The sequence below is a fragment of the Chionomys nivalis genome, chromosome 1, assembly GCF_950005125.1.
Source record: "Chionomys nivalis chromosome 1, mChiNiv1.1, whole genome shotgun sequence".
Taxonomy (NCBI): Eukaryota; Metazoa; Chordata; class Mammalia; order Rodentia; family Cricetidae; genus Chionomys; species Chionomys nivalis.
In genome coordinates this window covers 162,380,678-162,396,786 of record NC_080086.1, presented here as the reverse complement: position 1 = coordinate 162,396,786, position 16,109 = coordinate 162,380,678, and the positions used below count along the sequence as shown (strand labels likewise).

The window sequence follows — 16,109 nt, the reverse complement described above, 5'->3', positions numbered from 1 at the left end:
TAAACAAAAGTATTACTGGGAAGTCAATGTTCCAGTGTTTTCCAGTGGGGGGCAGTCCCACCAAATATAGAACAATCTAACATCACAGCTGGGGTTATCTTAGTGACTGGCTTACTACACTTTGAAATGATGTGGCAGAATTTTGCGGTGGCCTGTTGAGGTTTGTCTTTACAATTCTCTCTCCAGACTGAGGGGTCATCAACCTATATGACCTTCCTTGGAGTGACACAATCTCATCTTCTAATGCAGTGGTTCTCAACCTGTGGGTCGAGACCTCTTTGGGGGCTAAGGACCCTTTCACAGGGGCTGCCTAATACCATCACATAGCAGATATTTCCATCACAATTCAACACAGTAGCAAAATTACAGATATGAAGTAGCAACAAAATAATTTTCTGGCTGAGGGCCTCCAAAACATAAGGAACTGCTGAGGAGTCACAGCATTGGGGAGGTTGATAACCTTAGAGGCTATACCTTCATACTTCCGCTAGAGGAGTCTGCGATCTAGGTGAACATAGGTTCCATGCCTTGCAGGATCAGTTGCAGCAGGCAGATCTAGCTTCTGCTTTTGCTAAGGCCCCAGACCCAGAGTGGATTCTCCTTATCATTTGATAGTATGTTTACAAAAGACAAACTCCAAGCTGGGCGGTTGTGGCGCACGCTTTTAATCCCAGCACTTGGGATGCAGAGGCAGGCAGATCTCTGTGAGTTCGAGACCAGCCTGGTCTACAAGAGCTAGTTCCAGGACAGGCTCCAAAACCACAGAGAAACCCTGTCTTGAAACCCCCCCCCCCAAAAAAAGACAAACTCCCCCCCCTCCAGATAGGAGGCTTGGGGATCTGAATGCCCCCTGGCACACAAGGTTAGATTCCTTCATACACATCTCCCTTTTGTGATCTTTAGTTTTGTCTAGGCAGCAATTTCTGTTGGAGTATTTTTTAAAAAGTGAAATATTTGACTATTTTAAACAAAACTAAGAACTATTATTTTCCCCAAAACAATTGATGGAACACCTACTGTGAGCCCAGAATTAAGGAAAGGAACTCCTTTTGCTCTCACTGACACAGATAATGTGGGGCCTCTGTTAACAGATCACCCTGGTTATTATGGGATGTCTGGGACGGATGCGCTGAAGCAGAGCTGGAATTTTCCATAGTGTGAAGAGGCTAGGAATGGAGAATCGAGTATAACATGACAGCAAAAGAGGTGGGGTTCCAGGCCAGAGGCAAGACTGGGTCATCAGAAGCAGCAGCTTCTCAATTCTCATTGATTTCCCACCCTAATGTTATCTAACAGACAATTGGTGGAAAAGAGTGTGGCTGGCGCTAGATTCTTAGAGAATAGCCATTGACAACACAAGAGCTAAACACAATTCCTCCCCAGACAAACAATATAATTATAAATAAATGATTTATTATATTTGTATTTGAGAAGTCTAATAGGGAGAGAGGAAAGGCGGGGTACAGTGGTAAACAATGATTATCTGATCTACCTGGGAAACGCCCACCCGACCAGCTGCTGTGCCCCACCTCCAGGTCCAAGACACACTCAGTATTTTATGTCAGGCTCCATTCTGTTGGGAGCAAAGCCAAGAACCACTAAGAAGAAGAAGTGGTGAGTTATGTGACGTGAAGAAGGGAGAACGGACCGACATGGAGGAGAGGAATCTTATCACCCGACTCACTGGTTTGTAACCAAGAGCCTTACTCCCGGGCTCAGAGTTTCTGTTGATGATAAATTTTTTGCTGGTAACCTGTACCTTCCTTTCCCTTGGATGGCTTTTTATTGCCACTATGGGATGCTGAACCTCTGACAAACATGGGCACTGAGTTTCCACATGCTAAGAGGATTATTCACCGCCTGTTCAAGAACCTGAAACAGTGTGTGTTGGTGGGAGGGAGTGGGGAAGACCAAGAGAAGCTCATCAGTGGGCCACCTGCCAAAGCCCTGGTTCATGAGGAAGCCTTCAGCTGAGGATGCGTTCTCACTCCCCAGTTTGTATTTAGGCTGCCCTCTCTGTGAGTCCTTGTTAGAACTTCCTTGGGGAAGGAGTGGGAGAGGAGCAGCTTGTGAAGGGACCAGCGGGGAGAGAGGAATGGGAAGCAGTTGTAAACCCAAGACTCAGGTGAGGGGGCAGTACAGTTTGTTTCAGACTCTTTAAGCTACCTTGGTCCCTCAATCTCTTTGTCCTCTCTATTGCTCTCTTCACGTTAGGCCCCTTCAGAGCCACTTTAAGGTTCCATTGTTTTCCATTTTTAACTGACTTCCTTTCACATAGATTTCACCTGCAGTATCAGTGAGGCTTCCTTTCCCCCCATCTCTTTCATTTCATAATTTTGTGTACACACTGTGTAATGTTTATTATAATCAAATTAACATGTCCCTCCTCTATGGGATTAGACCCTCAGAACTTGTTTACCTTATAACTAAACTGGTTGTCCCCAATCTCTGGAAAACATTGTTCTACTTTCTGCTTCCAGGAGTCTGCATTTTCTAGACTCCACATATCAGTGAGCTCATACAGCATCTGTGCTGTGCTAATTTAATAGCGCAGTGTCCTTTGGGTTCACCCATATTGCCAGAAGGGCAGGGTTGCTTTTGTTTGTAGCCAGATAGTATTCCATTAGCTATATGTGTCACAGTTTGGGAAACCCATCCATTTGCGGGTGGCATGAGCTGGTTCGCTTCCTAGTTGTGTGGAAGTTGCAGAGAACACGGGGGTGTGGAAATCTCTTTGAGATGCTGTTTTCATCGCCTTTGGGGGGTAATTTCACTGAAGAATATTGTGGGATCATTTTTTTCCACCAAAGAGGCTTCTGAGGAAGAAAATAATTGAAAATATCTTTAAAAAGGCATTCTATAAAATATGGCCAATTTTGGCTCAAAGTAATTGTATTTTAAAATTATTACTACCATTCACTTCCAGGCACTTGCTGTCCTTTCTAAACCTTGTCAACTCAAAAATTTGTTCAATCTCCTGATAGCTTTAATTGCTCATAATCGGTAGGGAGGGATGATATTTGAATTAGGAGAGGTGTGTCTGGCAAAGGCATAAGAGGTGACCCCACTGAGGAGGTGAACATCAGGCAAGACGTGCTAACGGTTGTGCAAGGATCGTGAGGATATGTAAGCGATGCTGAATCCTGCTGCCTGCTGTGCTCGCCGGGAGATGGGTGTGGCGTGAAAGCAGTAGAGATTGGTCCTGATGCATGGCAGATGTGAAGAGTAGAAAATAATTTCCTTCTGATAATGAACTTGCTCCCCAATTGACTAATGGACGTTTTTCGTAAATTAAAGGATGCTAAACCATCTTATTAGTATTTCATAGCAATTGGCCACTGGGAGACTCTGCGGGATATCAGAGTTCTTACAGGGATTGGATGCAGTTGATTGGGGAGTTGCTGGAGAGTTCTTTAATCAGAACGGAAATCAGGATATGCTGAGGCCTTAGGTGTGTGGTACTTAAGGAAGAACATGTGCAGTGTGTCTCTCAGCTGTTGGTGGGTAGAGGGAATGGCAACCTAAAGCTATGTTCCCTTCCCAGAGACCTCCTTGCCTGCACTGTAAGGCTCTTCGCTGAGGTGGCTGACAGAGGGGTTGACCAGAATAAGGAACTAAACTTCTCTGTCTGTGAAGATTTTGAGAGTGGAGGTCAGATGGCAGCACAAGGCACCGGAGAGGCCCACAGCCCAGCGTCTGAGAGGGATAAGGACGAGGAGATGGAGGAACCCAAGTCTCCCCCCAGAGGTGAACGTTATCCTTCTCAGATCACAGACATGGAAAGACCGGGTCCCTCTATGTGGGTTCCAGCCCTTCCCAAATGTCCAGAGACGCCAAGACCACCCAGGAAGAGCAAGCCGCCAGTAGCTGACAACCTCTCCACACCCAAAGTGAGTAAGCCATAGCGTGGGGGGATGGGAGGGGGGAAGACCAGGTTTCAGAGATCTGTTCTATGGATCAATGGATGGGAGAAGACGGTTTGGTCATTTGCGTCTATGATGTATCCTCTGTTGCCTGTTTCTTAGTGGAAATGGATGCAAGTTTAAAGTTACTAGGAAACAGAATGAAATGTCTAGCTGCTTGTTTCCCTCAACTAGTAACTATTTGGTATTGGCTACGCAAACATCTTAGCTGAAAAGATCTTAGTTAATGAATAGTGGAACTGGAATAGATGTGGAGGCGCATAGCCATCCTGTGTACTTTGCACATAAGAAACCCAGTTTCTAAGAGTCTTACCTCAGCTGCTGTCAGAAGTAAGGCAGGATCCTTCATTTTTCGGTTTGGTCTATTTTCCTTCCCATTATCCCAGCTGGCTGTATTTCTGGGTAATTGCTTACCAATATTTTCTAGTACAGGGATGGTCACGTCAACCATCAGCACATCTAGTACAGGGATGGTCACGTCAACCATCAGCACATCTAGTACAGGGATGGTCACGTCAACCATCAGCACATCTAGTACAGGGATGGTCACGTCAACCATCAGCACATCTAGTACAGGGATGGTAACGTCAACCATCAGCACATCTAGTACAGGGATGGTCACGTCAACCATCAGCACATCTAGTACAGGGATGGTCACGTCAACCATCAGCACATCTAGTACAGGGATGGTCACGTCAACCATCAGCACATCTAGTACAGGGATGGTCACGTCAACCATCAGCACATCTAGTACAGGGATGGTCACGTCAACCATCAGCACATCTAGTACAGGGATGGTCATGTCAACCATCAGCACATGCTCATGTCTGCTGCTGTTGCTCTTCCCAGCACAGAGTCCCCTCTGGTTTGGGCCTAGTGCAGTGCTGGCACCTCTATTATACTTGGGGAAAGCAGAACATGTTTGAGAATTGAAAATGGCAGCAAGTAAGTAATGGTTGCTTGTAGATCACATATTCTTTGATTTACACTACATTACATTGCTCATTTATTGAAGCCAGGGGCTTGGGGATGGTTACATCTAGGAGATTCTGATGACATGGTGTGATTCCCGAGGCTGAATATTAGCTTGGCTTCCTGCCAGCTCAGCTGGAGCTACTTCAGATCATTATAACCTGTGTGATCCTGCTCAGGGCAGTCACTGCCAGCAGGCCTCTGTGGTGCCTGCTGAGGGCCAGAGTGTGTCTACTAGGAAATAATTGAACTACAGACAATCAAATCTGTTCTGCTGTCCATCAGAAGGTGTTTCAGTGTTCCAGTCCTGACCAGCTGATTATGTTTTCTTTTTTGTTTATTACCACTGCGGGTAATAAACACAGGACACAATCTCTCTTTTCAACCAGCTTACAGTTCATCAGGAGATGAGCAGAGTGGTATTTTGAGAGTTCTCTGTGAAGAATTGACTATCAGTAGGATGATTAGGAAAGACAAAAAGGTCAAGGGAGCAAGGGAACAGCACTGACAGTTGGTGGTGTTTCAACGGGTGATGGGGAATTTGGGCTTTGGGAATATGCAGGCAGGACAGTGGGATGAGCATACATATTTCGTTCATTAAACCACCCACAATGTGCTCTATATTAGCAGACCCTCTGCTGGAAGACACCATTTACTTTCTTTAACGAGTACCCCTCCCCCAGTTAATAAGCAACTAAAGAAGTAATAAACACCCAGAAGACATGATGTAGAAGAATGGCAGAGTTTGAGGAACAGAAATTTGGAATTAAGGTTCAAAACAGTGAGGGCAGTTTTCTAGAGGAAGTACTGCCTGAGAACAGACTCGGATAATGAACTTGAGTTTGCTAAGTAGAGATGGGAAAGGAGACCCTCAAGCATCCACTGAGTATCTGAGGGGAAGGAAAATCATTTGCTATTCAGTGGAACAGTAGTCTCTGTGTAGGAGAGATGAACAGTCTATCCTAAAAGTGTTGAATTAACCATGCAATGGTTTTGAGTATGGGTATTCTAGTCCACAAAGTAGACTAGACCAGAGAAAAAGTCTTGACACAGGGAATAATTCACAATGGATTCCGTTGAGAGCAGAAAAAGGCCAGAATTAGGACAGGCGTGAACAGGGCTTGAGTTGAGAGAAGTTCAGGAACTAGTGATAAATTGGTGGGGTGTTACATGGAAAAGAGGAATGGAAGATAATGGCGAGGCCTCTTGCTTGATTAAATAGGTAGAGCCTGGGATCAAGATGGGAGACAGCGAGGATATACACGTTTGGGGGAGGAATAAAACAGATATGTGGAATAAATAATTGGCTATGTGGGACATGGAAAACAACTGAAGCCATGTGGCATTTAGGAGACCAGTGAAGCCATGGCTGGGAATCAGTCACATGTCTGAGTGCTGCTATGAGAAGACAGGTGCTATTGAACTTGGACCATGGCAAGATGAAGAACAGGTATAGAATAGAGCCTGGAAAGCTAGGTGGAAATACAATAGGGAAAATACCCACTTCCCTACAGTACATTTAAATCAGGATGAGAACAGAGCAGGGTACCAACTCGAGGTACTTTCTAGAGACACTGCTGCTGAAGCACAGGAAAGCAGGGTAGGCATATTTCTGCTTTTCCTAAGAGGTGCAGGCAGACATGGTGTGATTTCCTTCTCCATAAGGGATTCTTAGCAGAACCACTGAAGAACACTGAAGAAAGTGTATGAGTAAGGTTGGCGCAGCTGATTACGTTAAACATTAGCTGATGGTGACTACATTGCAACATCGTATTTCAAGACTCAGAGGCTTGGTCGGCCTCTGAATTAGCAGCTTGCAAACACTCCAATGCTGTCTTGACAGGAGACTGCCTTCTCACCATGATCTTCAGAAGTCAAGTAGCTGTCCCTCACATCTCCCTTAATCGGCCAGTGTTGTCATTAGACATCTATCCACAATCTCTGGAGTGCACACACCCTCTCTCTCTGCTTTGCAATCTGCTCTACTTCCAGGCAAAGCTTTATTTAAGAATGAATATTAATATCTTTCCTTTTATTGGTGACCACAAATTCTATTGGTCTTCATATTTCCAAGCTAGAAATCCTAGTGTCATCGGCCATGGTATGATTTTTTCCTTGTTCTTATCTGAAAATTTCATAGACTTTTTTTTTATTTTCCTTAAAATATGGCAGAAGAATTATGGGCAGCATTGCAGATTTGGACACGCTGCATTTCACATGTGAAAGATGCATTTTTCTTAGCATTATAAAACGAACATTTGTTAGATGAATGGTCTAGTATAATTCTGGGTTATTTCCAAGATTACACTGATAATGGGGACATAGCATTATGTACTACAGTTTTGCTTATTTTGAAACTATAGTCCCTTTTTATGATAAACTCACTAGAAAACAATGACATTTTCAGTGTGGGTTTTGAACACAGTCATAAGATTATTCACTCTGTGAACTCCAAGATACATTAAGACACTTATAAAAAATCCTTGACTATGCCACTGGTTTATTATCATCTACAAAATTATGCTAAGCTGTATGTTTCATAATATCTTTCATTTCTGCTTATGTCATTTTTTTATTGAGTATCTATTAAGTCTAATCATCTTGGAAAGCTCATATTTAACAAATCAGAGGTAGTTTGGCTTCTGATGTTACACTGAAAAGTCAAAGGATCAAAATAGTAGGATCCCAAGTGCAACAAGCATACTGTAGAGTTCTATCTTGACCACATGTATACTATTGTGTGCTTGCAGAAATACAGTGGGGGGGGGGAATTCTCTCGATCCTGACGCGTAGATCTAATAACATCCTGTTCTTTCAGGATCCTTTGTCTTTGAACTTGGCAAATTGGTCAAATTCAGGATAAGCCTAGGTTCAGCTGTATTGGCAAGTCTTCATTCTTCTATTTATTGATGACTGTTTATAGTCATATCAAAGCACTGAAATCTTTTTAGTGATTTTTGTTATTATTACTTTTACATCCCAATGTTTTCCTCCCTCCTCTCCTCCCAGTGCCTTCCCCCAACTCTGACCCCCCACTCCTCTCCTCCTCCATTTCTATTCAGAAAAGAACAGGCACCTCATGAATATCGAACATACATAGCTTCTCAAGTTGCAATAACCCTGGGCACTTCCCCTCACATTAAGCCTGGACAAAGCAACCCAATATGAGGAATAGGGTCCCAAAAGCTGGGAAAAGAGTTAAAGACAGCTCCTGTCCCACTGTTAGGAATCCCACAAGAACACCATGCTGTACACTGTAACATATGTAGAGGGCCTAGGTCAGTCCCATGCAGGCTCCTTGGCTGTCATCAGTCTCTCTGAGCCCCTACGAGCTCCGGTAGTCGATTCTATGGGTTTTGACCCCTCTGGCTTTTAAAATCGTTCCTCCCACTCTGCCACAGGATTCCCTGATCTCCACTGAATGTTTGACTGTGGGTCTCTGCATCTGTTTTTATCAGCTGCTGGATGAAGCCTCTGATGAAAACTGGCTAGACACCAATCTATGAGTATAGCAGAATATCCTCTTTCTTTCTTTCTTTCTTTCTTTCTTTCTTTCTTTCTTTCTTTCTTTCTTTCTTTCTTTCTTCTTTTCTTTTTCTCCTCTCTCTCTCTCTCTCTCTCTCTCTCCCTCTCTCTCTCTCTTTTCTAGTCATGTTTGGTTCAATCCTAGGTCTCTGATCTATCCTGGGTCTTGGGGCTCCAACAGTGTCAGGATGAAAGCCCTAAACTCTTAAGAAATTATTTTAGATTATAAATAATTTTTAGAGCTGCTGTTGTTTAATAACAATCTGCTCAGCATAAGTGTAAATCCTTGTCTAGAGGGCTTTATCATCTGCTTGAATATTTGGAGTGGTTATCTTCTATTTCCTGATATAGTTACTCATCCTTAGAACTAATTCCTTGAACTATCACCACTAAACTTCTCTAGAATATATACTCTAAGGGAAGAGAGACCTCCTTATGTTTTTAAACATCTACAACAGTGCCTGCCACTCATGAGTGCACACACATATATGGTTGTTTATATTCAATTATACCTCTGTAAAATGCTGCTGGTTAGGGTGTGTTTAGTTTAAAATCTTTATAACTCTTCTGTTCTTTCATTTCTCCTTCTAAGCTTAGGCAACACACAGAGTTAATGCTGCCATTCTTCCTGATAAACTCTTTTAATAGATAAAGACCCTTTTTTTCCTTTGTTTATTTTTATAGTCATTTTTCTTTCATTTAAAAATTATTATAGTTGCATTATTTTCCCCTTTCCCTTTCCTCCCCATATCCCCATACCACTCTCCCCTTGCATGCTCTGTCTTTCTCAAATTCATGGCCTCTGGCTTCTTTTTCCTTACCCTAGACAAAGACCTACAGGCAATTAAAAGATTCTGAGAGTAGAAAAAGTGGTGTTCTCTAGGGAATACCAAGTGAGCAACCCTGAAATCATATACATACTAGTAACATTATAGGATTGAGCAGATTGTATTTATATATTTAGGAATGTATACATGTGGATTGCTTTTTAATCTCTTTATTTCATTTCATGGGGTTCTTATAATTTTATGTGGTGTTTTTAGGTGAATTTAAGAACTCTCCTTTTTACTTAGGAAGTCTATGAAATATGCCCCTTAAAAAGACACGGATGAACTGAGTAACAAACCATGTATTCATCAGGAGCTCCAATTTATCTCTGTACCCATCAATATCTAATGTAGCATCTACCACTAATTTTCTTTTACTTTTTAAATCCCGATCCTGATTTGCCTTTTGTCATCCTCAGAATCCACGTGAGATGACTTCGAAAGGAAACCTCTCTGCCCAAAGCGCTAAACGTGCGAGACTCTCACTTTCTCCCTTCATGGATGAGAAGACCTCTTTGTCTCTGGTTAATATCAACCCATTCACTCCAGAGTCCTATAGAAAATCAGTCCTTCGATCAAATGAGAAAAGGAAAACCAGAGGCTACCAGTAAGTATACAGTTCTCTTAATTTCTGTGAACTCCTTTGGGACAGTGCTAGAATAAGGTTAGGAGCAAGCGCTCTCTATTTGAATGAAACCAAAGTATTGTGTATGTGTCCCTCATCCCTGCAGGTCAGTGTTGGTCACAGAAACCTGGGCATCTTTCCATTCTGACGTGTACCGAAAGGAGCTTTTTGACAGGAATCTGGCATTGGGGGAATAGGGTACTTGGGCTGTCACTCATTAGCATCTGACTTACAGTAGACAGCCGAGTTGGTAGGGCCTGAATTCGATGGACTTCCTTTGGTTAATATGAGGCTAATGACTGGGAGGGCATTCATATTTCAAACTGTATATTGCAGCATTGAATTTGGCTTGTGATACCTGGTGATATTGGTGATAAGAGCTACAGGGCAATTGTTTGAACTTCTCTGTAGGTGATGGAAAACTGAAGAGGGTAAAAGATAGTGCTGCTTTCAGGGATGCTAATGAGTGACGGCCCAAGTACCCTATTCCCCCAATGCCTCAGAATAGTAGAAGTCACCTAAATAAGGATTATGTGTGTTACTTGGGGGGTATAATTATTTTGGTTAAACTATCTCTCTCTCCTTCCCTATCCTTCTTCATTGTGTTCGTGTGTGTGTGTGTGCATGTGTGTTGGAGAAAATGCACATGCCCCAGCACATGACTGGAGGTCAGAGGACAACTTAGGGAATCAGTCCTATCCATCTACCATGTGGATCCTGGGGCTTGAACTCAGGTCATCAGGCTTGCTAGCAAGTGCCTTAACCTGCTGAGCCATCTCATTGCTCTTTTGGGTTTGCTAACTTGCGGATACTGCTTTACCAGTTTTCTTTGATACTTCATTTTAAATGAAGTAGAAACATACATACTCAGCAATATAAACGAAGAGCTAACTGTCAGAGCTCTGTAGAACACCTAATGCTCCTTTCCCCACTCGGTGAAGCCAGCAGGAAGAGAGATAATTTGGATGAAAGTGGTGATGATACTGTGTAGTGAGTGACTCTCTCTCTGACTCTCTCTCTCTCTCTCTCTCTCTCTCTGTCTTTCTCTCTCTGTCTCTCTCTCTGTCTGTCTCTCTCCCTGTCTGTCTCTCTCTCTCTCTCTCTCTCTCTCTCTCTCTCTCTCTCTCTCTCTCTCAATTTTTCAGGCAGGGTTTCTCTGTGGTTTTGCTGCCTGTCCTGGAACTAGCTCTTGTAGACCAGGCTAACCTCGAACTCCCAGAGATCTGCCTGCTTCTGTTTCCCAAGTGCTGGGATTAAAGGCATGCGTCACCACTGCCTGACATCTCTTTACTTTTTTGTTTGTTTGATTTCTTTTGTGACATCTCTTACTGCTCATGAGAGAATAGCTTTCTTCCATATCCACTGTGTTGCCAGGGTGTAGTATTAAGTTTAAATTACACGTGTTCATCAGCTGATTTCACGAACATAGTGCCATTTGTTTGCAATCTCTCCCCTGTATTTCTCTAAAAGAAGCTGTCTGGAGTGTCCACTGACATCTTGCTATAGACCCAGAAAATGGCTAACACAAAGAAGGATGTTCACAAATGATTTGTTGCAAATTGAAGATCTCTTAGGCAAAACCGTATTTATGCGGTACGCAATATGTATCTGTGTACTGAATTAGAAAGTTGGGTCGGGGGGGCAGTGTTGGAAGGAGAGCATGCGTGATTGTGAAGAAAAAACACCTTGGGATTAGACTCGGTTTAAAATCCAAGCTCTTCCACTCACTAATTGTGGAACACAGAGTGATTTAATGTCTCAGGTTTGTCTGGCTCCTTTGGGGAAACAGTACCTACCCTTTGTTTGATGTTCTCCCTTGCTTGTAGGTCTTAGCACTGGGATTCTCAACCCGTGGGTCTCAACTCTTTGGACTGAATGACTCTCAGGGGTTACATATCAGATATCCTGCATATTAGATATTTACATTATGTTTCACAACAGTAGAAAGGTACAATTATGAAGTAGCAATGAAAATAATTCTCTGGTTGGGGTCACCACGGCATGAGGAACTGCACTAAATGGTCGCAGTTTAGGAAGGTGGAAAGGCACTGTCTTAGCATGTGGTAGTCCTTAAACGTCCACTCCCTGCCTCCATCAGTTCCCATTCCTTCTTGGAATCTTAGCTTAGCTTACATATTATCTTCTGGGAAAGCCCCTTTCCCTCTTGAGATCCTCACGTAACTGGTGCCGTTCATGGTCTCTCCCAATGCTGTCATTATCCTGTCCTAGGCTCCAGTATTAAATGTCTGGGTCATCTCTACTCCCAAACATGAAGAGGGGAGGAATTTATTAACTTGCAGCCACAGAACTTGTCCCAACACGGCCTCAGTGAGTAGTCACTCTTACTCTACCCTTTGCCTTTCAGTGAGGAAGCGGAAGAAGGGGAAAGCAAATCAAAACAGGTGCTGCCTACTAAGGTGAGTGTGACCTTTCGGTCCAGCAGTCACAACATCCTATTTAGTCTGTCTCTACCCTTCACTCCGCTGCCTGTCCTTTTTGATTCCTCTTTTTCTTCCGTCCTCTCCTTCCCCTTTCCTCTCCTCATTCTTCTCCTTCCTCCCTCCTCATCATTTTCCCTCTCTCTTCCTCCTCAAGCTTTTCCTTACCCCTCCCTCTTTCCTCCACCCCTCTATTCCCAGTCTTCTCTACCCTGTCCTGTCTCTCCTGATACCTTCTTTCTCTCCCTTTCTCCTATTCTTCCTTTCATCTTCCGTCATCCTTTCCACCCTTCCCGGTTTTCCCCTTCCTCTCTCTGTCACACATACAGATTTTATGGCTTTAGTGGTGTGTGTGGCAGGATAATTTACCTCTAGATAATCAGCTGTTATGTTCGCAAGCAGTAGCTAATATGTACATTGCTAAGTTATTGGATAATTCTTTAAAAAGTTTCTATTTCTGCTTTTAATCTGGGGGAACCTTTCATAGTGGGGTAGAGAAGGAATGAGAAATTAAGCTACTTTTATTTGTCAAACTAAAAAATTGAAATGGAGAAAGTGACATTGGTTCAGAAATTTATATGTAAAATTTCAGCTGTTGAATGTATCCTTATTTGTTCATTTTTGTGATCATATACATATGGTAATCTAACCTATCATATTAATATTATAACCATTTGATTCTGAAATGTTTCTCACATCTGAATTGTAGTTGCTGAAAACTGGGGAAGGCGCTGGAACGCCCAGTAATAGCGGAGTGGCAAGGTTAAATATATATAAAGTCAGTAGGATATGAAATTGCTCTTAAGGTGTTTGCAGCACATGGAAACATACTTCTTAGCATGTATTCAGTGTACAAAACTCAAAAATGTATATGACAGCTACACACATCCCGTGTTAATCACAGTTGGGTGTTGCAGTGACAGCTGTTATTCTGGTGCCACCGAATGGCAGAGACCACACAGCTGTTCTCACTGCTAGTTACTAAACTTTCCTTGAGCAAATCTTACTCATATAAGTAAGTTAATATTCTCCCCATTCTTTCCCTTTTTCTCTTTCCATGACTACCTCTCTTCCTTGGCATGGGGTTTCTCATAGCTCAAGCTGGCCTAGAATTTATGATCCTCCTGCCTCCCGAGTGCTAAGATTGCAAGTTTGGGATATCACACTCTGACAGATGTAGTATTTTATTTTTAAGATTTATTTATTTATTATGTATACAGTGCCTGGTGCCTGCAGGCCAGAAGAAGGCACCAGATCCAGATCTCACTACAGATGGTTGGGAGTCACTATGTGGTTGCTGGGAACTGAACTCAAGACCTTTGGAAGAGCAGGCAGCGCTCTTAACCTCTGAGCCATCTCTCCAGCTCCAGATGTACTATTTTTAAATGTCAGCACTTGGCTATTGTAACTGCCACAGAGACATCTCTGGGTTTAGGCTTTCAGTTTTTCCCACCCATGCCTTCATTGCTTTTTCCTTTGAATTTTATTCCTCATTTGTTTTATGTCTTTAAGTAGCTTCTGATAGAATGCCAAGTAATTCAATAAATGGAGAAAATATATCTATACAAAAGTCCCTGGCCAGGAGAAGCTAAAATATTTGAAATATCAAAATGATGTACACATAAATATAAAGCAAAAAGATACCTGGATCTGCATGAGCCAATATATGAACCTATGTGTGGTGTGTGAATGTATGCATATATTTGAAGCCTGCAAGGGCAGTAAAAATAATCCCTGTGGAAAGCAAAATGATAGAACACATATGTACAAAGATAATTCTAGGAAAAGAAAAGTAACATATTTCTCTGAAAGCAGGGGAATGGGTCCTGTGTAAGAGAGTGACTTGGGCGGTTGAGTGGCTGGCAGTGGTGTGGACATCAAGCTGGCCTGTTTGGTAGCTATGGAGTAGCCAAAGTACTCAGTGTCAGTTGGAAGTAAAGCTTTGGGTCTATTATCAGAGTTCAACTTTCTCTTGGGAAACAACTAGGCTTTTAATTCTGCAGAATCCTTCTGCAAAATTGTTATTACTAGAGGATTTGGTTTTTGCTTTTTTTTTTTTTTCGAGACAGGGTTTCTCTGTGGTTTTGGAGCCTGTCCTGGAACTAGCTCTTGTAGACCAGGCTGGTCTCGAACTCACAGAGATCCGCCTGCCTCTGCCTCCCGAGTGCTGGGATTAAAGGCGTGCGCCACCACCGCCTGGCTACTAGAGGATTTGGAAAGAGCTGATGATGGAGGCAAATCCAGACATGGAGGAACCAGAGTTTAGGGTTGCCTATGGACAAAGGAAATTACAGGTCTTGCAGATAAGAACCGATGGGAATTGGATGCAAAAATGATTATGTAAAGTCGAGATTTTTCTTTTTAATTTGCTAAAGTTAGATGCTAATTGGGACATTAAGAAAAAGATGATGTTGAAGAGAGAAATTATCTTAAATTAGATTCACATGTAGTTGTAGAGATTTTGATCATAATACTAGACTTCACATTCCAGACAGAAAACTGATTTCCCTGGTTGATTTACTAGCTGGAAAATGAGTGATATTACCAGTTGGCCACTAGGGGGAGGTAATGCTGAGCACATGTGATGGATTAATACATTTGATAATTTTGTTTCCCATATTAAAACTTCTGTGAAAATAAATTGAAACAAGAAAATTTGTTCAACTTGAGGTGGAAATTTAGTACCCAGGCCTTGAGAAAGGTAGAGAATCAAGAGGAGTTTTTGGTATTGTTTGTGCTAGGCTTCAGAAACTGTCTCTGAACAGAATGGTCTGATTAGATAAAGGAAAGGACATTTAAAACTGACTAGGCTCAGTACTGACTTGTATGTAAGGTTACAAAGGACACCGGTGTGGCCAGCCATTGGCAAAACTCTTTGCTACCATGATTACCAGTGCAAAGAGAACACATTGCATTTGCCTCACGTTTTAAAAAGCATTTACATTTTGGAAATGTAACACAGCTCTGTCTTATTGCTCATGGTATATATGAAGACTTATCACCTCTCTCTTTTTAAATATTGTAGAGTATTCTACGAGAAACTGATATGGCTTCCCGCTATGAAAAGGAATTTTTGGAGGTAGAAAAAATTGGGGTTGGGGAATTTGGTACAGTCTACAAGTGCATTAAGAGGCTGGATGGATGCCTTTATGCAATAAAGCGTTCTTCAAGTCCAATCTCGGGATCATCAAATGAGTGAGTACCTTTGAAAAGTACTAGATGAACAAACTTGGGTGTCGTACTATATTGATTCTCTATAGTTTCAAAAATAGCACCAATATCAATGAAAATACCCCATTTGCTTGATTTTAAATTTGTCCCTACCATTGGATGTCATTTTATGTTCATCGCTTTACTGAATTGACCAGAACACCAGCGGCACTTCCTAAAACAGAACTTGATAACTTCAGATCATATTATTGTTTGTAATTATAGGCTCTCACCATATAACTCTGGCTAGCCTAGAACCCTAGGTAGAGCGGGCTGACCTTGAACTTAGAGATCTGCCTGCCTCTCCTGGGATGAAAAGCATGCACTAGCCCATGCATGCCATTGTTGTTTCAATTTGTTGGATTTTCTGTCTACCGGTCTTGGTCTTACTGTCATTCTAATGAATTGAGTTTTGGAACGGTTTCCTGGTACCTACTTACGTTCCTCTGAAATACTGTCAGATAGGAAATGTTATCAGTGATTTATCTCTACTTTGTACTCTTCTAGTTTAACTTTTGCAGCTGTGATAAACACTGACTAAAAGCAAGTTGTGGAGGAGGAAAAGGTTTATTTCAGTTTATGCTTCTGG

The 16,109-nt window shown here is 42.3% G+C and overlaps 1 protein-coding gene across 1 annotated transcript in view; it reads left to right on the top strand.

Moving 5' to 3' along the window:
• Wee2 (WEE2 oocyte meiosis inhibiting kinase) overlaps nucleotides 1–16,109 on the top strand; it is a 32,859-nt gene that overhangs the window by 4,343 nt on the left and 12,407 nt on the right. The window contains 5 exon segments of the mRNA XM_057793612.1: nucleotides 2,034–2,125; nucleotides 3,545–3,890; nucleotides 9,667–9,854; nucleotides 12,238–12,289; nucleotides 15,336–15,505. Of these exon segments, the coding sequence (XP_057649595.1) occupies nucleotides 2,034–2,125; nucleotides 3,545–3,890; nucleotides 9,667–9,854; nucleotides 12,238–12,289; nucleotides 15,336–15,505 (848 nt within the window).